The sequence below is a fragment of the Fusarium falciforme genome, chromosome 3, assembly GCF_026873545.1.
Source record: "Fusarium falciforme chromosome 3, complete sequence".
Lineage (NCBI taxonomy): Eukaryota > Fungi > Ascomycota > Sordariomycetes > Hypocreales > Nectriaceae > Fusarium > Fusarium falciforme.
In genome coordinates, this window is record NC_070546.1 from 3,329,290 (window position 1) to 3,351,447 (window position 22,158).

Here is a 22,158-nt window from a genome sequence, read left to right on the forward strand (position 1 = left end):
CTTGGCTTACATGCGGTGAAGCCTGTCTCGGAGTCGTCAGAATTACAAATTACAATACACTTGTCACATTGGATGTGTTGTCACCACCATTGTGAATTTGTGGCTTTGAGGGTTTCGGTCCGCTATCGTACAGGGAGGGATATTGACACCGGATCCCCGATGCCTATGTCTCAAGTATTCTCCGTCCATCAACGGAACTCACCAAAGTATTGTCTGATGTGACAGAAGGGTGTGGGTTGAGTTGGGTTGACATGTGTCTCGGAGAGAAGAGGACATGAGAGCGCCTGAAGCACCCACAGCCCTTCTGATCAAGCCATGAAATGCACGTAATCCTTACAATCGGGTAGTTTGTCCTGTCCCGCGATTGCGGAAATAATCTAGAATAGATGTGACCAGAGATTTTCAACGGGAGTTAAAGGTTTTGTGTGTTGAAGAATCGGTTTCTCTGTGTAATCAATCATTATCGTCTTCGACTACATTGATCAAAAGCTCTCTAATACTCGATAGAATCAAAGAGAATAACGCATAATTTTCAAGCCTGATCTTCGTCGGTTGGCCATGACCGGGTATCATTGAGACTGAGACTGCCGGGTATTGAGACAACAACTCTTTGCATGAGACAACAAGATAATGTCAATCAAGTATTGGCAACAAGTTTACCCCGCGAATGGCTTAATTGATTGGTCAAGAAAGGCCGCAGGGGACTATGTAAGTGGAAGGTCGAGAGAGACTCAACGCGGGATGCCGATTTTCAAAGGGTGGGATGAGGCAAGCCAGCGGGTGACGAGAAGCACATTGTTGTCTCACCTGCGAGGGATATCACTTGGCATTAGTGAAATCAGTTCAATACCCGCTGCATTATCTGGCCGGGTAGGTAGGGTGTTGCCGCCCCGTTTCAGCTCTGGATGATCCCAACCAACACCCAACGCCGCCCAGAGCCTGATCTTCTCGTCACTTCTTAACCTCTCTCTTTCATGCCTATTCAATGACTTATCGACACTGATCACGAATCTAAGCCGTTCCATAAACATCAGCACTTCAATCATGACCAGCTGCAACAATTGTCACAGGGGGGAGCCCGATGTTAAGCTGCTGACTTGCCGATCGTGTTTCTCGGCCCAGTACTGTTCCCGAGAGTGCCAGCGGAGTGATTGGCCAAATCATCGAGGGCCCTGCCGCAGCATAAACCCGGTTCCTCCTATTCCGGGAGCTTCACGGGGCTTTGCGGCAAGTTGGATACAGGGACTCTTGGGCGAAGAGATGAGTGGCGCTCATGGCCCGTCACCACCCAAGGGACTAGACAGCGGCATCTCTTCGCCCTTCACTCGTCTCCAGAACGGCACCTTTCTGCATAACCGCTCAGAGAGGGATGTCTACCGGATCCTCATCGACAGCTTCCGCTTCCGCATGGAGGAACATTGCCAACACGAGGGTAAGCCCGCAGAGGGCACCATTTACGACGACCTTGACGATTCTCTGCCTGCCTTCAAGTGCTACCTGGAAACAGCGGCATCCAGAAAGAACTTGCTTCCGCCGTGGTGGACACCCGAGAAGCAAAGGGAGTGCGAAGCCTTTGGCATGTCCGGAACCGACTTCCAGGACTTGCACATGGCGTTGGAACAGTTTGGCGTCACCTGGCACTACGCGGACTCGCGATTCCCTTCGCAGCTTCGAATGCTTGCCGAAGCAGTCTACGAACAGGGGGTTGGCGGAACAAGTTCGTTCACCAGGAGGAGTGCGTTGGCTGAATTGGAGGCTGAGCGGAGATAGAAGGCGAAGAAGTAAGCAGACGACAAAATGGGAAGGGAAGAACAACCTGCTTGAAACAGTATAGCAGCGCCTTTGTTAGGTATGCGGGCATATTGGGTTGGTCTTGGGAAAAAGTACAGATTTGTCAACAGTTTAAGCTGAAAGAGCATTGGCTTGGTAGGATCAACGTTGGAAGTAGGATTGAACAGGGTTTTAGGTTATCACAGCAAATTGAATCGTCCTTTCTTTTATAATCTATGGTTGCCACCGTGAATTGTTTCCTTGAGGCAAGTGCGCCGGGCGCTCTCATCCATACTTGAACAGCCCTCTGGCAAGTCGGCCATCCTCAACCTTTCATCAACATCCACCACTCCGCCCGACATCAAGCACATTCTTTGGATCCATTTATACCATCGCTACTTGCAGTCGTTACAATGGGAAAATTTCGCACTCTTATTGCATCTTTGGGTAAAAGGTGGTTTCAGAGAAGGACAAAGGACGCCGACGAAGACGATGGCGACACGCCTGCTGACAACACACCCGACAACGAGAGCCCGTCTGCCGACGACAGCACTGTAGGCCACTACCCCGAGAATTTACAAGATCCCTATAGGCTTATCACTGGCTCATCATAACTAGTCAGGAACTGACCTGAGGCAGCCTCTTAGAGATGAGGAGGGCGAACTCGCTCCCCTGACGCGGCAAGGCCATGGTCGGGTTAGCGTTGAAGAATGGTTCTCGGACTCAGAACCCTCTCGATCCTCGCTCAGACTCAATGAAAGCCCTTCTCAATCGTCACAAGGCCTGCCTATTGTGTACGAAGACCCTGCCGAAGAAGAGCCATCTCGCGATCGAGTAGAACCCACCCCACCTCCACGTCGACGGCCTCGCAGACAAGTCAGGTTCAGTTATCCTCCGGCCGAAGCAGGGCCATCTCGAAGACCTCCAGATTATACACCGCCTCCTCCTCAATGGAATGAACACATACAGACCGGGTTCGGACAATCTTCCACTCAGGCAGGACAATCTTCTCGACCACATCCTGCACAACGTTTGCTGCAACCTCGCCAAATAGAGTTTTTGTCACTCAATGCCATATCCCATGAGGTTTGCATCACTCAGATGTTTAAAAACCCCTTGCTCTGGACAAACAAGCAACTACAGGCTATAAACTGCACTATCTTGAGCGAGCTGGCGTCCAGGCAACTCCCCAACAACGCAAGTTGGGAGCGCAATACCATGTCTTCCTCACGATTCCGCAACCCGTGGAGGGACGTGGCGGCATCGCCGTTGACCTCTGCCACAAGAGTCATCGATCAATTGAACCAAGGAACGACTTATGCTTGTTGGTTCCTTATACCGGCTTTGCTACGTGGGTTTGGCCTCTGGCCTGCAGCTTTCAGGTAACTTTCCTCTTCACTCTCGATAGATTCCTTTGACTGACACATCCAAGATCGACGATTCCGTATCGATATCGTGAAGTTGACATCCTCAATATCCCAATCCATAACACGTACAGCTAGAAGGAGTCGTCCAGGGAATTCCCTCAACTGGCCCATTTCGACTTAGGCAACCTCGAGGACGCTCGCAAACGTCTTTGCGGGATAAATTCTGGCGACGAAGAGATGCAGCGTCGCGCGCAGGCCGATTTCGATCGCATTTGTCCTGAAGACAAGTATAGCGACCCCTTCATTGTTGCTGTTCTGATCGCTCTGGCCCAGCAGCAAAGGCTGTTCATTGATGATCAACCGCCAAAGCCAGATCCGAAAGGAAAGATGCCCGCATACATGCCCGCCCATCGAATCTGTGACTCTTACCAAAGCAGGTCGTTCTTGGTTGGTCAAATATTTCCTAACGCAAAAGGCCATGATGCTGACTTGTGCGGGCCAGGTTCATGTTTTCGTCACCTGCAGAGGAGCACCCGGCTTTCATTTGTACAAGGCAATTGTTCCAATACAGCTCCTCGACAGATTGGAAGACCCAGGCCGGTTTAATCACTCTGGCAGACTGCTTGTGAATCATCATCGCATCAACCTCGGAGAGCCTTCAGCTGTGCTGGAAGAGATGGGCCGTATCCTTGGCCTCCCAATTGACCAACCGCCACCCAGAAACAACCGAGACCGAAATTAGCGGCGGAACAAGTCATTCAAGCGTCTCTATTGTCTTTGTCACCATGGCCTGAATCTGTTGCCATCTTTGGCGTAGCAGTTCTCGCTGGTTTCCCAAGCCTCCCTCTGTTTCGTCTATCTCGTCCATGGTTTTCGCAATTATCTCCAGAAAATCCTTTAGAGCCATCAGCAACAGCTCATTCACCTCGTCTTGCGACGCATGGCCATCATCCACGGCATCAAAGAACCTCTGCCATTGTCCGGGGGTGCAGCAAAGCATCCGCAGAGCCACCTGCGTGCGGTGACAGCCAAGTGTCTGGTCGTCAAGGGTGAATCTACCAAGGAAGTCGATACTTGCAAGCTCTGCGCGCTGAGACTTGTTTAGCAGCGGGAGTATCACGTCATCGAGATAGACTTCATCCCAGCGATTTGTGCCGAGAATGAAGCCGTACTCGGTAAGGAGGAAGTCGTTCGAATGGGGCCCATAGGACACATACACTTCCTCACCTTGATGATAGACACGATCCGCTTTGATGGTGTACCCCAAAGCCGAGAAAGAAAGTTGACAACCCTGGTCTGCGTGGTTGAAGAGGTCGGCGGCTGGCATACAGACTAACCGATCAGCCTGGGCGTATGCTTTCATCTTGGGCATGCTGTTGTAGAAGGTTCTGGTGTTGATGAGCACCCAAGCGTATAGATAGTCATCTCGAGTTAAATTCGGAAAAGCGTTCAGGACAATTTCACACTCGCGCCGAAAAGTAGCAGTCTGTTTGTCCAGGAGATTCTTTGCTCGCCTTGGGAGCAGCAGCTGTAGCTCACTCGGCCACATCATGGGCATGCCAGATTCTAGGTCCTCCTTGGTTGGGAGAACTGTCTTCCACACGGCAAAGTCATCGCTCTTGTCGAGAGCAATTTCGGCAGCCAAGATGCCGTGGACTGAGACGCCATGCAGAGCCTCGGATATGTGCTTTGGCACAGTGTCTATGGTCCGAAGGGCTTTCAATGGGACAGTCAAGATGGCCTCATTTGCCTGGGAATTCAATTAGAAAGATTTTGAAAATATTGGAGTTTCTTACCCTAATGTCGCGAGTTGCAACAACACCAATACCTCTACCAGGGAGAATTCGAGGTTCAATGCCTTTCAACTTGACGCCTTTGCCCTCCACCCAAGGCAGGAAAGCTTCGTCGATGGACATTTTTCAGCACATCTACCTGAAGATTTACTCACCTTCTACTTTCCACACTTGGGAATATCTAAGTATCCTAAAAAGAGCAAAAAAAAATCACGGCAAACAAAGAGTTGCTGTTGACTCATTCATCCATGGGATCCTTTCATGCAGCTCATCGCAAAGTTTCTACTGGATGGCGAGCTTCCAATTTGGGTTAGTCAGCACAAAGCCGAGCTTTGGCATGTTAGCCACGTGATGCCTCCAGCGTCATAGCTCCAAGCTGCTACTGTACCTGGTCACTTGGACCGACCTTTGGATGAGATCAAACTGTTGGGAACGCTTATGCCTCGTACCAATTCCTGTTGACTCTCTTTGAATTGTTTTCTCTTCTTAGGCCTGTTGCTCATCTGATATGCGCTTGTTGATGAATCATACTCTTTTGCGCATTCCAGACGATCGCCGGAAGCTCTCAGCCTCGTGAGACGCAAGACCAGCTCGAAGACACCTTTTCACATCTGCCAGCAAGAAGAGAGGTTCTCAACTCCTCGGCATCTCTCGGCCTTGTTTCGTCCTCTAAGCGCTTCATTTCATCATATCAATTACCCCATTTCTTCTCTTTCAAAATGTTCTACCAAGGATCCCTCCAGGACGGAATCTCGACCGCAGTCGGTCAACAGAAGCTCGTCCTCTGCTTCGTGACAGGTATGTCTTTCATCCCCTGCAGCGCCGACAAAGGCCATGTGCTCACGTGCGCCACAGATGAGAGCGAGGAGGGCGTGCAGTGGGAGACGGAGTTTCTAACCGATGAAACGGTAGGATTTCTGGATCTGCAGATCAATGGCCTGGGGTTGGTTCTCTTGTCGCTAACCGCAGTGTGCAGCTGAGCGACCTCATCAAGGACCAAGCCATCGCACTCCGCCTCACAGCCGGCTCTGAGGAGGCTGGCTACCTGGCGCAGATTTTCCCTCTACCTCGGACTCCCACCGTGGTTATCATTAAGAATGGTGACCTAAAGGAGTACATCACGCCTGGCACCAGCAAAGAGGATTTCATCCGGAGGGTCCAGAGTGTCTTCAACTCCACAACGTCATCGTCGGCTGCAACCCAGCCGGCCCCGGCACCACCTAGTGCCCCAGCGCAACCAGAGCCCCCGGCGGCTGCACCACCAGCCGCAGCTCCTCAGACTTCAACGTCTGAGAATGTTCGTCGGATATTAGCTGACCGGGCGGCCAGGTTGCAGGAGCAGAGGGAGGCCGAGAAAAAGGCAAAGGAGGAGCGCGCAAAGGCCGAAAAAGCAAAGGCGGCCGCCATGGATAAGGACAATGCGGCTGCGCACAAAGCAGCCGATGCAGTGAGGAAGCGCAAGCAACAGGATCAGGAGGAGCGTGCGAGGATTCTCAAGCGCATTGCTGATGACAAGGCGGAGCGGCGGATGCGTGCCGAAGAGCGCCAAAAGCAGCGTTCTGAGACGGTTGAAACTCCCATCGAGGCGGTGACCAAGCTGCCTTCCATGACCAAGGTCGGCGGCATGACGGCGCTTCAGGTACGACTCTTTGACGGATCGACGCTCCGGTCGCGGTTCAAGTCGGAGACAGCTCTCAAGGAGGTGCGCAGCTGGGTGGATGAGAGCAGGACGGACGGAAAACAGCCGTACACGTTCAAGCAAGTGCTTACACCGCTACCTAACAAGAACATTGACGAGACGGAGGAAGGCAAGGCCATTGGGGACCTCGGCCTCTCCCCATCGTCAACGCTGGTGTTGATTCCCGTCAAGAAGTACGTATCTGCGTACGATGATTCAGGCAACATCTTTACGAGGTTCATCTACTTCATCCTGGGCTTCTTTACCTGGTTCTTTGGGCTCTTTGGCTCGAGGGAAGACCAGGGAGCACCGCAGGCACCGGCGCATGACGACGATGCACCCGCCAGCCCTCGGGATGAGTCCCGAATCCAGACCTTCCAGAACCAGCAGAGGGATCAACAACTGTACAATGGGAATTCTGTGAGTTGCATCTCGGTTCTTAACACATCATCACACAGTTACTAACATTGGCAAGTTGAATTTCGAGCCACGGCCAGATGAGGAAGAGAAGGATGCGTAGTGTTTCCCAGTGGAGTGGGATGGAGATCTTTTTTTGTTCTTTTGGTATTATACAATGGATGGTTGTGCCGAGAGTTGTAACAGTAGTATTTTCCCACCAGATCCCGTAATAACGCACGCTAGTCAAGGGGAAGCCAATTCCTTATGCTCTTAATCCCCAGGTTTGATATCAAAGTCTTTTTTTTTAATCCCCCCTCGTATCTAAATCGTAACGGACATGGGTATGACTCAACAACTTAGTTGGTACCGGCAGCAGCCTGGCAGGCCTTGAGCTGCTCAAGGTACCAGTTGCAGATCTGCATGTTGCCGTTGTTGTCGTCCATGCACTTTGTAAAGTTCTGAGCGGCGCCGGCGCAGTTGTTGTACGACTGCTCCTGGGGAGCGGCCTGGGCCTGGACGGGGGCGGGAGCGGGCTCGGAGGAGCCGCCGGAGAAGAGGCCGCCGATGGCGTGGCCGACCGAGGAGCCGATAGCGACACCGCTGTAAGGATCGAGGTTAGCCACACGTGTCTGGAGGAGAAGCTGTGAGAGGGCCATGATGTGTATATCATGCTCCACATGAGGAAGAGCGCAGTTCGGGACTCGATTCCGGACCACGAATTGAGGGCGAGTGATGACTCACGCAGCAGTGCTGGCCATCTGACCAAAGAGACCCGGGCCCTGGGAGACGGGAGCGGCAGCCTGAGGAGGCATGGCCTGGGGAGGAGGGTGAGCAGCGGCGGGAGGAGGAGCAGCCATGGTGGCGGCAGGACGAGCCTGCTGAGGCTTGGGAGCGGGCGCCGAAGCGGTAGGGCGCGAGGGAGCGCGGCCGACGGATCGTTGACGAGGCATTGTCGATTTGTTTGTTGGAAAGGACGGGTGTATTGGTGAGGTTGAATTGATGTTGAGGAAAAAGAATGTGATCAAGTTTCCCGGCGGGCGTGGAGATGGGGAAAGAAAGAATGCCGGGGACTCGGATTTCGGTGGTTCCAAGCCTGCAAGGACCCGGCCAATGGGAGCTCGCGGGTTTCCATGGAGAGTGGAGGGATTTGCCCCGTAAGGCCTCGGTATAGGCATGAGCTGCGGCGGCGGGCGGGCAGGGGTCCACGGGTCCAGAGGGATCCAGGGCCTTCTTCCGTTGACAGCCGCTTTATTGACATGGATGCATCACGGAGTTAAGGAACGGGACAGTTAACTGAGTAAAACAGGCGTGCTTGTTTATTTCTAGAAGGCAATTCTAGACTGGCTCTTCTTCTGTATACTCTATGAACGAATTTTTGCTTCTTTTTCCCCTCCGTACTTTCTACAACAGCCATCTAGGGCGTGCATCTGCCCATGAAACGGGGATACAGGCATGCCTCTCGTACTGTCCAGAGCTTGAGAAGCCACGCCAAGAATCTGCAACAATTCAGTCAGCCACAATTCAGTCATCATGCAAGCAAAGGTACGCACCGTTCTGCTCCGAGACCGTATCCTCCGTGGGGCGTAGAGCCGTACTTGCGCTGGTCCGTGTACCAGAAGTAGCCCGTGGGGTCGATTCCTTCACGCTTGTACCCAGCCATGAGCTCCTCCCAGTCCCAGATTCTCATGCTGCCTCCAACGATCTCTCCAACGCCGGGCATCAGGCAGTCGACAGACTCGGTCACGCGAGGGTCGTCCGCGGCTCTTTGCATGTAGAAGGACTTGATCTCGACAGGGAAGTGAGTGAGGAAGATGGGACGGTTGATCTCGTCAGTCATCTTGCGCTCAGCAGCCTCGGCACTGAATACCAGTTAGCAAATGCGGTACGTTGGACTCCAAACATCCACATACATATCGTCACCAAAGGTGTGGTCGTTGCCCTCTTCGTTCTTGATGCCCCGTTCCCGGAGCCAGTCGATGGCATCCGAGTAGCGCATTCGCAGGAATGGCCGCTCAGGCTTCTTGAACTCAGGGTTGTACTTCTTGATGGCCTCAGCAGCGATGGGGTTCTCCAGAGCCAGGTCAATAACCCGGCAGATGACATGCTCAAGGTGGCTCAGGAGGTCATCGAATGTGATAAAGTCCAGCTCAGCCTCGACGTGGGTGTACTCGGAAAGCTGTTGATGATTAGTATCCAATGGCTCAAGCTAATTGGTAGCGGAGTATGGAGACACTTACATGGCGGCGTGTAAGAGACTTCTCAGCTCGGAACGACTTCTCGATACAGTACACATCACCCAGGACGGGCAGGACAGTCTCGAGGTAGAGTTGACTCGACTGGGTCAAGTACGAAGTCTCGCCGTAGTAGTCAAACTTGAAAAGAGTGGCACCACCCTCGACCTGGGTCTGCACAAGAGCAGGAGGGCTGACCTTCTTGACATCCAACTCCTTGTACGCGGTGTGGAAGGCCGACTCAATGACGTCGCGAACGAACATGATGGCGGCGGGCTTCTCGTGACGGAGTGTGAGGTGTCGCATGTTGAGGAGGGTCTGGGTGTCGCCGTCGAGGGGCACCTGGTTGGTAAAGGCATCGTCGCCTCCAGGGGCTCGGGCAATGATCTTGAAGTAGTCGGCGCGCAGCTCGCGGTCGAGGGGAGCGTGGGCACCGGCGGGAACCTCCCAGAGCTCGCCGATAATCTCGATCGACGTCTCTCGCGTGAGGGTCAGGGCGTCGTATGTCTTGGAGAGGTCGCCAGAGAGAAGACACTGCATCTGGTTGAGTCCTCGGCGGAGTGTCACAAAGATAAGACCACCCTGCTTGGCAACGCGCTGGACGCGGCCCTGGACCGAAACACGCTTCACTCCCTCAGCGGGCTCATCCTTGCTCTTTCGAAGCACTCCGATGACAGCGGCATCGGTCTCGCCAAGGTTGATCCGGACGGGTTCAGGAAGGGAAGGATCGTTGACAATCTGGATCTTCTTGGCCTCCTCCAGAACGGCCTCACGAGCAGCCTCCTCCTGGGCCTCCTTCTCAGCTCGCTTAGCAGCAGCCTCAAGCTTCTTCTTTTGTTGAGCAGCGTAGTTGGTGGCCTTCTTCAGAGCCGACTTTGCAGCGGGCTTGTACTCCTCGTCGTCCTTCTTCTTGACCTGGTACTCTGACTCGGCGCCGTGGCGGAAGAAGGCCTCAAAGATGGTCTTGTAGGGGGCTGATTCGGTTCCCTGGACCTCGGGAAGGTCGCTGCCGGCCTCTTCGTCAATGTAAATGACCGCCATGATTTTTCGTCGTCTATTCGTTCTATCTCTGCGAAAACGAGGAAAAAGAATTTGGGCGCCACGAGATAGATACGGGATGGAGGGGTTTAGTGCCCCGCGATCGCCTTGGGCCTTGACTCACAGCCAATTCACGAGCCGATAGTGGGGGAGGAAATATTAGTCATTCCTTATCTGCCCCGATAAGAAGTTGCCGGGGTATGGCAGCTTCGAGGTTCCAATGGATCCTGGAGATCCAACGCTTGGTCGTTGACTTGGGCTAACCTTGTAACTGTAACTACCTAGGCGGGTGTATAAAAGAGCTAAACCCATAGTCTTATAAACCCGAGATATCCATTGTCTTGATGGGTTGTCCCTTCCATTTAATGACGAGGCGATACTAAACCGACTCTTTCACTGTGTGAAATGCAATCAGTTGGTCGAGCACAAGCATGGCGGGGCTGTCTGCCGTGAGACTTGTATTTCCGATTCGGGCAGCGAGGCTGCCACATGTTCTACCTCAAAGCCAACAAGAATCTGGTTTCCCGCTTCTCTCTACAGGAGGCCTGGTTTGATGCCAGATAGGTATGCAGCCCCAGAAGCCCCAGACGTACTGTCAGACGATCAACTGTCGACTGCGTCGCCGTCCACCCGGTCTCCTCGGCAATGCTGATTCAGGCTCTGCAGATGTGCACCTGGAAGAAGACTTTGTGTGAAGGCAAAGGAGGAACATGCCAGACTGAGTTCAGCAGGTATATTGAGAAAAACTGCGGAAAGTCCTGCAAGGACCTGGACGCGACAGGTTGGACGGTTGTGCGCGAGGACACATGCACATGCTGCAAATATGCCACTCCGCCTGACAGCCCGTGATTGAGAACTTATGTATGCAGTGCGGGCCTGCGCAAATCACCCCGAGGTAACAGCCTTGACGTGATCATCCACGCGTCTTGATCCGGAGATGGAAGTGAGACCAGATAAACAGGCTGTACGGACATGTCGGCAAGACGATCTTGTTTTTGAGGCCGAAGAGTTCTATCCCTGAAATGAAAATGTCAGACTCCCAAACACCATCCCTTTTCTAAAAGCCAAAACATGCTGCCTGATCCTTCGCAGACCTGGACCTCCTGGGGTATCTTGACAAGTCTCTGTCCATCTTCGATATCCACCCCTCAACCATCGAGGCACTCCATTCTCGACCTCTCACTTCTTTGACTTGCTCTTCTTCTGTTTCCTCTTGCCCTTGCTATCAGTCTTCTCAGCCGCAGAGCCCGAAGAACCTGCCGTATCCTCCGCTGGTCGCTTCCTGTTCTCGACAGACTTGAGCAAGGCCTTAGCTCGCTCCTCAGCAATCTTTTCCGCAAGCTTGTTGCTGATGGTCTTGTTATCAGCCTGTTTAGATGATCAGCATTCTCGTCTGTGTAAATATCATGAGGGCATGGCGTACCAAATCAGCTTTCAGGATACGCGCCGCGGCTTCTTGGTTGACTGTCAAGTTTCGCGTCTCCTCAACTGCAGGCGCCTCGACAGCTTTGATCTTTCCAAAGTACTGCTGTACTCGCTTGAGCTCAGTGAAGACGGCGTGGTTCTGCGCGTCAGTGCCTTCGAGCTTGAGTGATGCTACAAAGATTGTCAGCTGTTGGTCAAACATATATCGCAAGAACTTAGAGATCTCTGCTCGCATGTACTCACAGAAAAGAAGAGACTCAATCGCGTAGGCGGTCAATGAAAACAGCTTTGCCTTGTCCAGCAGGGGCAGCTCAGAAGCCATACCCTCCAAGTTGCCGATCAGGGGCTGCAGCTTCTCTTCGAGGTCATCCAGCTGATCATCTAGCCGGTCAAGATCCGGCGTGATATCCTTGACGTCTGCCATCTCTATATCGGTTCTGTGCAAACGATGCAGATGAAGGACGCAAGTATGAAATGTTCATGTCGTCTCAAAGACTTCAAGGGCCAGTGCAGAAACTTGATGGACCTGAAACCCAATTTGGACTAGCGTGTGGATATTTATTTATCGGGGCCTTTGTACTTGGCGGTGTGATGCCGTCTTTTGAAGCTTAACGTCTTGACTCGTCTTCTCGCAACAAGTTTAACTACTATTTGAGTAGGTAAGTAGATATTGAACTGGCATATAATTTGAACTTTATTTTATGAGCGATTCAATTCTTTTCAAAGCTTTTTGTAGTTTCTGTCTCTGTAAAACGCTGGATCCTTGGCTGTCAACAATTGCTGCTGTGGACTTCTGAGGCAGGCAATAACAGAGCTCTTGATCGTGCCAAATCGTAAAAATAGTTCCGAAATATCACATGAAACATTGAATCAAGCGATTATCGTTGACAACTGCTCTCTTACACGGTTTGGCTGTCTATCAATTCTCTGGACGATATCGGAGCTCGAATTGACCAATAGCACCTCCTCCAAAAACCAGCTCAAAAGACCCAAAAAGTCCCCTTGGGCCGCAGCCTCTGATTGGACATGCTCCATTTTCAACTTGGAGGGAAAAAACGGACTCGCCTTCCGGCTGAACGATAATCTCCCTCCCACGCATTCACTTGACTTATCGACATCACCACTTTTTCTTAATCCACCACTAAAGACGAACTCGACGATATTGGATACATACCGACTCCTTCGCCATTCTCAAAAGCGACTCGAACAACGTCGCATCGTCTTCCACCGCACGCGCCCCCATGCGCGCATCCGCCCTCTAGTCTCCAGGGCTTCCGGCTACCTCGTGGCCACCCAATTCCTCCTCCTCCACGACCCCGATCACAGCCGTCAAAGTGGCGAGCCTACCGCAGGCGCGGGCCACCGCACGAATAGCCCATAGATCGAACCGATGGCTTCAACATAGTGCCGGCGTGAGCCGAGGGGCTCTCATGCGACACTTTGCTTCCGCCACGACTCCGACCACACATCACAAAAAGCCCGAGGCTATTCCTCCAGAGCTAGCAAGCCCGCCTTCATTACGGCCATGGCAGGGCTCAGAGATCAAGGCCGGATCAGTTACACCGACATCGACAGCCCCTTCATCACGATTCTACGTCCCTTCGGTTGTGCTGCCGGCCGAAAAAGCCAAAGCTGGGCCGGTCCATAAGATCCATATTTTGGGCGATGATGAGCGGTCAAGATTCATCGCCCATGCTCTCTGCAGTGTCTACGATTCCGTCGAAATGCTGTCCTTCCGAGACATGCCCAAATCACGATACCGAAATGTCGAAAAGGTCCAACCGGACAGGACGAGAAGCAGCGCATACGCCGAAAAGAATACGGCTTTGGCTGAGGAGCCAGACACACCCAGCACCTCGCATATTGATCAGTTACTGGTGACAGGTCGAGGATTTGAGGCTGTGAAAGCAATTGCCTCCGTCAAGGACCGAGTGGACGAGAACACAACCATCTGCCTCATGAACGACGGCATGGGCGTGCTCGAGGAGGTCCGTGAAAAGATATTCAACGGAACATACTCCGGGCCCACCTTCATGCTGGGCCACATGAGCCATGCCCTGGTCTTCAACCGGAACCGTGGCTCTGTCAAGGAGCTCAAGGCTGGACGAACAGTCCTCACAATGGCCGACACAGCTTTGCGGTCTCTCAAGGGCCTGCGCGCGTCACCCGATCGAACCCTCTTGCGGTCATTACAGCTAGCTCCTACACTTAAGGCATCCACAAGTCCCTACGACCGATGGCTAAAGTTCAAGCTCCCGTCGATGATGTTTACGGCTGCCGTTGAGCCGGTATGCGTGCTCCTGGATTTACCGTACAATGGCTTGTTGCACAACCGGTCAGCACAGAGCATGATGAACAAGCTTTTGGATGAGATGGCCACGGTAGTGGAAAACCTTCCTGAGGTTCAAGGCTCCACTGAACTGCTCAACTTTCTCCAAGGAGAAGGTCTCAAGAGGTTTTGCTATCGCAGAATCACAGGAAAGGCCATGGCCCCCAGCGAGCTCGTAAAGCGGATCGAGAAGGGCTTGCAGACAGACATGAACTACCAGAACGGCTACTTTTTGAAGCGGGCAAAGACATTGGGCCTTGAGATGCCAACCAATAGGCTGATGGTGCAGATGGTCAAGGCCAGGCGGGCAGAGGCGATGGAGAAGAGGAATGCGTATATCCCGGTGCAGGAGGCATCGATAGACAGCATCAGACAGAGGGCGCGATCTCTACCAGGGGGTGGGAGTCTTTGGGAGTAAGCATCATCACGAACTGGGTCATTTGGCGTCTGGGGAGCTCGTGTACACAAGCATTGAAAAGGCGCAACATCTCTAGAGCGTCCAATACATTTTATTTAACGTTGTAAAAGCATGTCTCCATCGTAACAAAGTATCCTTGACGAATAAGGCACTTGACCTTGTCTTGCTGCCTGATGTCCAGCATCAAGGTTGATGCTCTGCGGGGTCATGTGACGTTTTTAAATGCCCCTCCACAGAACAGGCGAGACAACCAAAGCAACCCCGCGGTCGGCGTTTGGCTGGGCTGATTTACATCGACTTACACACTGTTGACGTCGCGATACCTCAGAAATCATGGATGACGCAGAGCTAGAGCAGGTATGCGATTCTCTTCCTCCAAGCCCAGGCACACAGCTCACATTATTGCCAGATCAGAAAGGCTCGTCTTGAGCAGCTCAAGGCCCAAGGTGGTGGCGGCGGCGGCGGTTCCTCTGGGCAGCAAGAGCAGCAGCGACAGTCAGTAATATCATCTCTACACCAACGACCCATACTAACACGCCTCTCTTCTGAAACAGACAAAACGACGACGCGCGCCAAAGCATCCTCAACCAGATCCTCCATCCCGAAGCGGCCGACCGACTAGGCCGCATCCGCCTCGTCAAGGAGGAGCGAGCCACCGACGTCGAGAACAGACTCATCATGCTCGCGCAGACAGGCCAGCTGCGGCAAAAGGTCACAGAGGCACAGCTCAAGGAGCTTCTGAACGCCATGGCCGACAAGAAGGAGGAGGAGAAGATTGTCGTGAGCAGGCGCAAGGCTTGGGACGACGACGATGATGACCTGGATCTGTGATGGAGGATATACTACTTCTGCGTAAAATTCTGGCGGTTCGCGGTAGTTCAAGGGTTGATGAAAACTTTGAGCGGCAGTGACAAGAGAATAAATGCTACGGCGAGACTTAATAACATGATGCTTCCCTGGGTTCGGAGTCTTGCGCGGACAAAGAGCTTCAAGGTCTAAGGGGATCAACACTGATCTAGGCACACGACGAGATACGGCCTATTACCAAGGCTGACTGGTGAACATTTCTCAGTCGCCACAGCAGGGGCCATTAACATCTGCACTCTAGAGAAGAAATCATGTAGCTTATCCAGGCCGATCATGACCATCACTTTGTCACCCAGCGATTTCTAGTTGAAGCTATGAAGGTGTTTGTCAGGACCCGAGCAGTTGCTTACGAGCTTTAATGGCTTGAGGTGAGATTTAAGTCTTTGAGGTCCATAGGCATCTCTCATGAGAAGTTTCGTACCAGGACTTGGGAGGAGTTCCTGAAGGCGAGGGCATATTTATATTCCAGATCACCCTAGCTTATGCAACGTGCCTGCGTATGCTCCTCTGAATGTGTTCGCAATGACATCAGATCATAATATAGTTGTACACTTTGAGTAGGTAGTTTCATATCCATCGAGGCTCACAGTCATTAGACACCCCTTACGCAGTGCAGATACGAGCCAACAGCCTGCTAGCCGTGAGTGTCTGCATCCATATCTTACAGTAAGATGACAAAAGCCTCTCTAATTGGGTCTATCTTAATCTACTTACACCCCAATGATAAGAACTACTAAGGGTCGATTCACCACATAGGATATAGGTAAGAGGAAGTACAGGTATAGTTGCAGGTCATACCCAAACACCTACCAAAGGATTCAGGGGGTGGACACGGCGGGAGCTCATCGATAGGCGATTGATGACAACATTTACTGGAAGTGCTATTGGAGGACACTGAGGGAGGTCTCGGTGGTTGGTTCCTGGACGGACAAGGTCTATATTTATTACGCTGGGACTGATGATGGGGTCAACACCATCCTCACCAAGAGTCCAGTCGATCCAGTCGGCACGGCCCGAGTTAAGAAGTCGGATCCATTGGAGATGCCAACTGATCCAAACTGAACGCGACCATGCCGCCGGCCTGAGAATCGGCATCACCTCTCCAGATGACCGAATTGCCCTCCAGCACTCTACTTGAAAAGGTCAAAGATCTCAGCAAGGTCTGCTGCCCACAACTCAAGTTGGGTTCGACCCTTTCGCTTGGTGGTAGTGGCATCCTTGAATGCAAGATGTTTCTCCATTGTGTTCAAAGTTGATGTGTGCCAACCAAAGTTTGGCAATTTGCCGAGATGTTGCATTCAAGCTCTAATCGACCTGATCCTCGCCGTACTCCTCCTGACAGGTTGACTCACTTTTCTCGTACGGAGGTTAGAGCAGTTAAATACCCCCTGAGAGGTTTAACCTTTTATGATGCAGCTAGGTATGAGTCTTCTACTGCGGGCAGCAGAAAGGCTGAGAAGAAAAGATATAAAAAAGGCCATTGTGTTAGCATTGGGGTATGATGCTATGATGTGTTGACAATGTGTTCGTTGTTATAGTTGAAGCCCGGCCCTTGATGGGTTAACTGAGCCGGAAGATCGCAAGATGTTTCCCAACGTTGGGGCCCGTGGCTTGGATTTCAACTCGAGTGTCTGTTTGTTACAGTCCACATGTATGAGCGCGTCCAGGAGGCTCCGATCTCAGATATTTATCCAACTCAGAAGTGTGATACTGGGTGAAGATGACCAGGGCCATCCTTCACTCGCAACGGGCTCGCCGAACCTAGCATATACTCAGGCTTGAAGCTGGGACGATGGCATCCTGGGTGGCCATGGGCTGCTGAGCGGCCTGTCCAAGGCGTACACAGGGCGTCAAAGGCCCTGTTGGCGTCGCTGTGTTATCCACAAAGGTGGGGATGTCTTGAGGGTTCTGGCGCTGGCTTTGGTTGCGGTTGTACATCGCAGGTGGTGCCTGTTTATGAGCGCTTCATCTAGGGAGCGTCTGTTGACCACGGTATCTCCAACGCTCATGCCAGGCTCAGATGCCCCATTCCTGCCACGCAAGATACCAGCTGTACCAGAGGATGAGCCGGGCCTTTTGCTCCTCGCAGGTGTACCGTGGCGAGTATCTCCAGAAGCATGAGGAGAAAACGAGTGACTCGAAGAGAGATCCGGGGAGCCACTGATGCCATGACTGACGGGGGCAGCGAGGGCGGCGATCTTCGAGCTCCAGGAGTAGTCGAAACGGGTCCATGTCAGTCATAGGTGCTAATGCATATGTCCAGGTGTATCTTGTAAACGCGCTCAAGAAAGCTTCCCCTCCCTTACCACAATCCTCTGAGCTCGTACGGGCTGGAAGATCTTAGGTTCCCAGGCTCACACACGTCAATCGAGGACCAGGCTATCAAACCCTTTTCCATTTGATATGTAATGTTGATTCGTTCCGCATTCTTGGTTGCCATGGAAGTCCAAAGCATGATGCCAATCAACGGTGTCGAGTACGGCCTCCGTGGGAGAAGTGTTGCCGAAACCGGGGTCGGTTCTCTTTATGGCTCGGAACACGGGGCTCGGCGGCCTGTCTTCAGAAAGAAGATCATGTTCCCTATCAAGGAATCTCCGATTGAGTTGGTTCAAGGTCTGGTCTGAGATGGATGGTTGAGAGAAATGGGTTCCGGACGGGTTGCCCTCGTCCAGATGGTCTTTAAGTACTTGTCGAGGGCAAGAGCGTCAGAGGAAACCTTTGTTGACAGGCCCTCAAAGGCTCATCATATTTTCATATGAAACTTTGCCATTGCATGCTAACCCTGTAGTTACACTTTGACTGAACTAAGAATAGGGTTGTGTGCAGCCTTTCTTCTGTTCACGGGGCTCGAGAGTATCGGTGAATTAACCATAGCCAACACAACACCATTGTGCCTAAACCTTGACGAGGCACAAGGTTTCGCATTGACTTCCCGTCTAGGCATTCAAAGTCTATTCTCGGAATCGTGCAACCACCCGATGTAGCACAAGGGCCAAAGAGCCGCGAATATGTAGTCAGCCGTAGAACCACATGCGACTCGAGGCCTTGATCTGCAAGTATCCGGTGTCATTTGGAAGCCAATCAAACACGCGGTCCGTTTACTTCAACCCTTTGTAATTATATTCAACTTTATCACGATGTTGGGAGGAAACTTGGGCATCGTTGGTCACAGCCTGGTCGGCAGGTTGAGCCACAGTACCTCCAGGTTACAGCCATCAAACAGACGCCACGAGGCTCTCGGGTGAATGGCTCAAAGATACAAACAGAGAGTCAGGTCTGTTGTAGTTTTCTCAATGTGTGCACTCCTGATACACGAGAGTCATTGTTCAAGGCTGCGAGCCGTATTCCAACATGATGTATCCATCATCTCACGCACCGTCCGCTGGCTCCAAGGATGTCAAGCCGCATCCCCAACCGATCAACCTGCCCAGGCATGCGGCTGACCATCTTGACGCCTTTCCAGGTGGCCAAATACTACGGTACATCAGCCAGCCAAGCGGCTGATTCGGTGTGTGCACACACACATACGCACGTACACGTACACGTCGGAGGCGGGCGTTTGTTGGACTCGGCGGAGGCGGGAAGCATTAACGGGATGAATCTGGATCTTGGCCGGCGTCCGGGGACCCGGTCGCCATTCCTTTCTTTTTTCTGTTCGAAGGGCGCAGTCGCGCAGGAGGAGGAGGAGGTGATTTCAGCCATCGCATCGCATCACATCCATCCATCCATGGTCGGGAGATACATATTGGGTGTCATGCTTGGGCGGGGAGCAAGGGGGAATGAGTGGCAGAGTGAGGGAGGAGTCATGCCATTCATTCAAAGTATGGTTGCAGGGTGAAACAACTCCTCAGTCAGCCTGACACCAGCTGCACCCGATAAACGATAAATCAGATTGTTGTGATTCTTTTCTTTTGTTTCCACCGCGTCAAACATGGAGGGTATCTTCAGGCTGGGCTGTCTGTCTCTGTCTATGTCTCTGTCACTGCCACTGCCACTCCCACTGTCACCCTCCATCCACCGGCATTATTCCTCCGGTTCCCCTCTTGCAAGGGTATAACGCCAGCTTTTGGTCTCGCAGCTCAAGCCCCAACAACAATAATTGGATGCTTGAACCATTCAGCCGGTTTTAGTTCTGCATCCGTTCCCATCCCGTCCGTCCCGTCTGACAGCCAGTCCGGGGTACTTGATACCGTACCATCGGCAGATGTATCCAGGCCCCCCATATCAGAAGGTTCTGGCCTGCTTGGCTCTGCCTGCATTGCAGTTGTTGTTTCTGCACTTCTCCTCACTTCAACAATCTCTCTTCTCTCACGCAACGCATGTACGCAGCCTGCCTACCTGGCTGGCTGGCTGGCATGTAACCAACCTACATACATACGTATACTGTACGGACCAATACTAGGACGTTACCCGTTATAAGACACGCATATTATGACAGAATCGTCCCCAATCAAACACCCATCCATCTCAGTGCCAATCCCAGTGCCAATCCCAGTCCCAGTCCCAGTCCCAGTCCCGACGCCCGCGCGAGCCGCCCCCGCGACCTGACCTGCACTGCACCTGCCTGACCGACGTGTTTGCCAGTCGAGGCGGTCCAACGAGCGAACCAGGCCATGATCCGACCTCTCCTTGCCTCAATCCATCCTTCCCGTTTCTCTCTCTCTCGCAGAATCACACCACGTGACTGACAGCTCAGCTGGAGGTAAGCTCATAATATTTTAATTCTTGTTGGCCGCCGCCGAGTCGGGGGTTTTTCTCTTTCCCATCTCCTCCATCATTACACCACCAACCAGACTCGGATTGGGAACATGTCAATCATAGACAATTGACTCAATCTCGTCTCGTCTCATCTCATGCACTAGACTCGAGTCCTCTCGCTTTTGTCTTTTCGACATCATTTGCCTCTTCCCTTCTCTTCTCTTCTCTTTCCGTCTTGTCTCTTCTATCTACCTACGGTAACCAACCTACCTACCTCTCAGTGATCCCGGCCTCTTTCAACAAGCTGCCTACCATGATACGCCTCCCCGACGAGATCTGGCATGACATCTTCTCTCGATTCCTATGCGCCATCCCCAATGTAAAATGGACTCTGCTTCGGGACAGGATGAATCGCGATCCTCTCAAGATCCTGATAATTCTGTCCCTCGTATCTCGCCAATTTCACCGTGTAGCTCAGGGTCTGCTCTTCCGAATAATCGTGTCCGGCGTTAGAGACGATGAGCACGAGCGCCAGGCCAAGCTCGCCCGTACCCTAGCTACTCATCCCGACTTCGGTCTCAATGTTAGGGCCATCGCCATCGATGATATCGAGTGGCCAAGAGATGCCGGTTTTTCCAACATGCTCGAGGAACATCTTGACTCTCTCAACATGCCTCAATCCTTCCAGACACTTTGGGACAAGAAGATGCACAGTGCCTACGTCAACATGACCCCTCGCAACAGAAACAACCTGACAAGTTTTATTCTGGCCCTGACACCCTACGTGAGACTCGTCGACATCACATACAGTTGCCCATCCAAAGCCTTGTTCTGGCTGCTGGGTGGAAGTCTGGGCAAGCGGAAGGAACTTGCCTACGCCGACTGTAGCGAGTTCTTTGGCAACGAAGATGAGCAGACGCCCTACGGCAACGTGTCAGAAACCTATGCCAACCATCTCCCAGACCTGCAAGAGTTGCGCCTGAGAGGAGTCGGCTACAACTCGGCCATTGAGCCAAGCCCACCCATCACCGACTTTAGGCGCGTCTTGATTCACCCTAACCTCAGGACACTGCGAGCCCAAGGCTTCCACTGGCTGGGCTTTGAGAAGGAGACGAGGCTCTGGGCCAGTTTTCCCATTCGTCTCCAGTGTCTGGACATCTCCGAGGCCATCATTGATGCCCCAACAATCAGACACATCCTGGCCATCTGCAAGGATCTCCGTAGCCTCTACGTCACACTCGGGAATGTCCGCAAGGCAGGATTTGATATCGACTGGGGATTCGACCTGACCAGCATTGGCCGCTCGTTGAGGGAACTCGGCCGGAACCTAGTCGAGTTTGGTTTACACACCGACGGCTTTGAAGAGCATCGTCATTGTTATGGGAGAATTGGCTCTCTGGAAAGCATGCCACGCCTGAAGCACCTCTGTATCACAAAGGAAAACCTTGTGGGCGTCCACGGGCTTGAGGAAACGCTGCTACTCAACGAGGCCCTACCCTTCACACTGGAGACGTTGTGCCTCTACTCCGAATTTTACCTTTCCCCGGATGCCGACTATCCCGATGTCTTCCAGGAGGTCAACGACGAAGTTTGTGGTGTGCTGGTGGGCGGCGATTACCCTGACTTGCGAGAGGTCACCATATTGCGGCTCAGCGTGGAGGAAAAGGTCAGAGGTGGTGAGTTTGGCGGCGCTGTCGAGGGATGGGACCTCATTGAAACGATGCAGCTCGAACCAGGGTATAATCCCAAGAAACTGATGCACCTTAATACATATCTTACTCGGAAAAGGCCATACGGGCCGGATGTAGCGAACTCGGCTTGAACTTGGGAGCACACTTGACGATTTACTTGGCTAGCGTTATGAAGCGGATTGATATTGGATTGGGTAAATTGGCATGAGATGTGACTTTAGGAACCTTGATCAATATCTTACACTTACTAGGCGGATCAGGATCGTGTCTGGTGTTGAATAAATATCAATCTCAACTGGAGAGGCGCCATATCAAGATGTTGGCGGAGGTTGCTCATCAGCCCTTGACTGAGCCCAACAGACCACAATAATGATCAAGTGACAAAGGCCTATGACTCATAAGTAAGTCTAACCATCAGAACAAAATAAACAATTGCTCACCGGCTGCCTTGTGA

At 52.4% G+C, this 22,158-nt stretch overlaps 9 protein-coding genes across 9 annotated transcripts; 5 read left to right on the forward strand and 4 right to left on the reverse strand.

Annotated features, from left to right (window-relative positions):
* Positions 1-1,044: 1,044 nt before the first annotated feature.
* Positions 1,045-1,770, forward strand: NCS54_00430700 (Hypothetical protein; the record flags this gene model as incomplete). Its single annotated transcript, XM_053149848.1, has 1 exon — positions 1,045-1,770. The coding sequence occupies one exon, from the start codon at positions 1,045-1,047 to the stop codon at positions 1,768-1,770; it is 726 nt and encodes a 241-aa protein (XP_053005823.1).
* Positions 1,771-3,891: 2,121 nt separating this feature from the next.
* Positions 3,892-5,053, reverse strand: NCS54_00430800 (Hypothetical protein; the record flags this gene model as incomplete). Its single annotated transcript, XM_053149849.1, has 2 exons — positions 3,892-4,887; positions 4,934-5,053. The coding sequence occupies 2 exons, from the start codon at positions 5,051-5,053 to the stop codon at positions 3,892-3,894; spliced, it is 1,116 nt and encodes a 371-aa protein (XP_053005824.1).
* A 596-nt stretch (positions 5,054-5,649) lies between these two features.
* On the forward strand, positions 5,650-7,128 carry NCS54_00430900 (UBX domain-containing protein; the record flags this gene model as incomplete). Its single annotated transcript, XM_053149850.1, has 4 exons — positions 5,650-5,728; positions 5,786-5,838; positions 5,907-7,028; positions 7,084-7,128. 4 exons carry the CDS (start codon positions 5,650-5,652, stop codon positions 7,126-7,128), a joined length of 1,299 nt encoding a protein of 432 aa, XP_053005825.1.
* Positions 7,129-7,363: 235 nt separating this feature from the next.
* On the reverse strand, positions 7,364-8,041 carry NCS54_00431000 (Hypothetical protein; the record flags this gene model as incomplete). The annotated part of the gene is made up of 2 exons (XM_053149851.1): positions 7,749-8,041; positions 7,364-7,607 (listed from the first exon to the last, which is right to left on the reverse strand). Exons 1-2 carry the CDS (start codon positions 7,955-7,957, stop codon positions 7,364-7,366), a joined length of 453 nt encoding a protein of 150 aa, XP_053005826.1. The 5' UTR covers positions 7,958-8,041.
* Positions 8,042-8,421: 380 nt separating this feature from the next.
* Positions 8,422-10,279, reverse strand: NCS54_00431100 (Asparagine--tRNA ligase; the record flags this gene model as incomplete). Its single annotated transcript, XM_053149852.1, has 4 exons — positions 8,422-8,503; positions 8,558-8,866; positions 8,918-9,183; positions 9,245-10,279. 4 exons carry the CDS (start codon positions 10,277-10,279, stop codon positions 8,422-8,424), a joined length of 1,692 nt encoding a protein of 563 aa, XP_053005827.1.
* Positions 10,280-11,455: 1,176 nt separating this feature from the next.
* On the reverse strand, positions 11,456-12,162 carry NCS54_00431200 (Exosome complex protein; the record flags this gene model as incomplete). Its single annotated transcript, XM_053149853.1, has 3 exons — positions 11,945-12,162; positions 11,700-11,872; positions 11,456-11,644 (listed from the first exon to the last, which is right to left on the reverse strand). Exons 1-3 carry the CDS (start codon positions 12,123-12,125, stop codon positions 11,456-11,458), a joined length of 543 nt encoding a protein of 180 aa, XP_053005828.1. The 5' UTR covers positions 12,126-12,162.
* A 969-nt stretch (positions 12,163-13,131) lies between these two features.
* NCS54_00431300 (Hypothetical protein) lies at positions 13,132-14,448 on the forward strand (the record flags this gene model as incomplete). The annotated part of the gene is made up of 1 exon (XM_053149854.1): positions 13,132-14,448. One exon carries the CDS (start codon positions 13,132-13,134, stop codon positions 14,446-14,448), a length of 1,317 nt encoding a protein of 438 aa, XP_053005829.1.
* A 333-nt stretch (positions 14,449-14,781) lies between these two features.
* On the forward strand, positions 14,782-15,279 carry NCS54_00431400 (Hypothetical protein; the record flags this gene model as incomplete). The annotated part of the gene is made up of 3 exons (XM_053149855.1): positions 14,782-14,805; positions 14,858-14,943; positions 15,003-15,279. 3 exons carry the CDS (start codon positions 14,782-14,784, stop codon positions 15,277-15,279), a joined length of 387 nt encoding a protein of 128 aa, XP_053005830.1.
* A 5,047-nt stretch (positions 15,280-20,326) lies between these two features.
* On the forward strand, positions 20,327-21,835 carry NCS54_00431500 (Hypothetical protein; the record flags this gene model as incomplete). Its single annotated transcript, XM_053149856.1, has 1 exon — positions 20,327-21,835. One exon carries the CDS (start codon positions 20,327-20,329, stop codon positions 21,833-21,835), a length of 1,509 nt encoding a protein of 502 aa, XP_053005831.1.
* Positions 21,836-22,158: the final 323 nt, after the last annotated feature.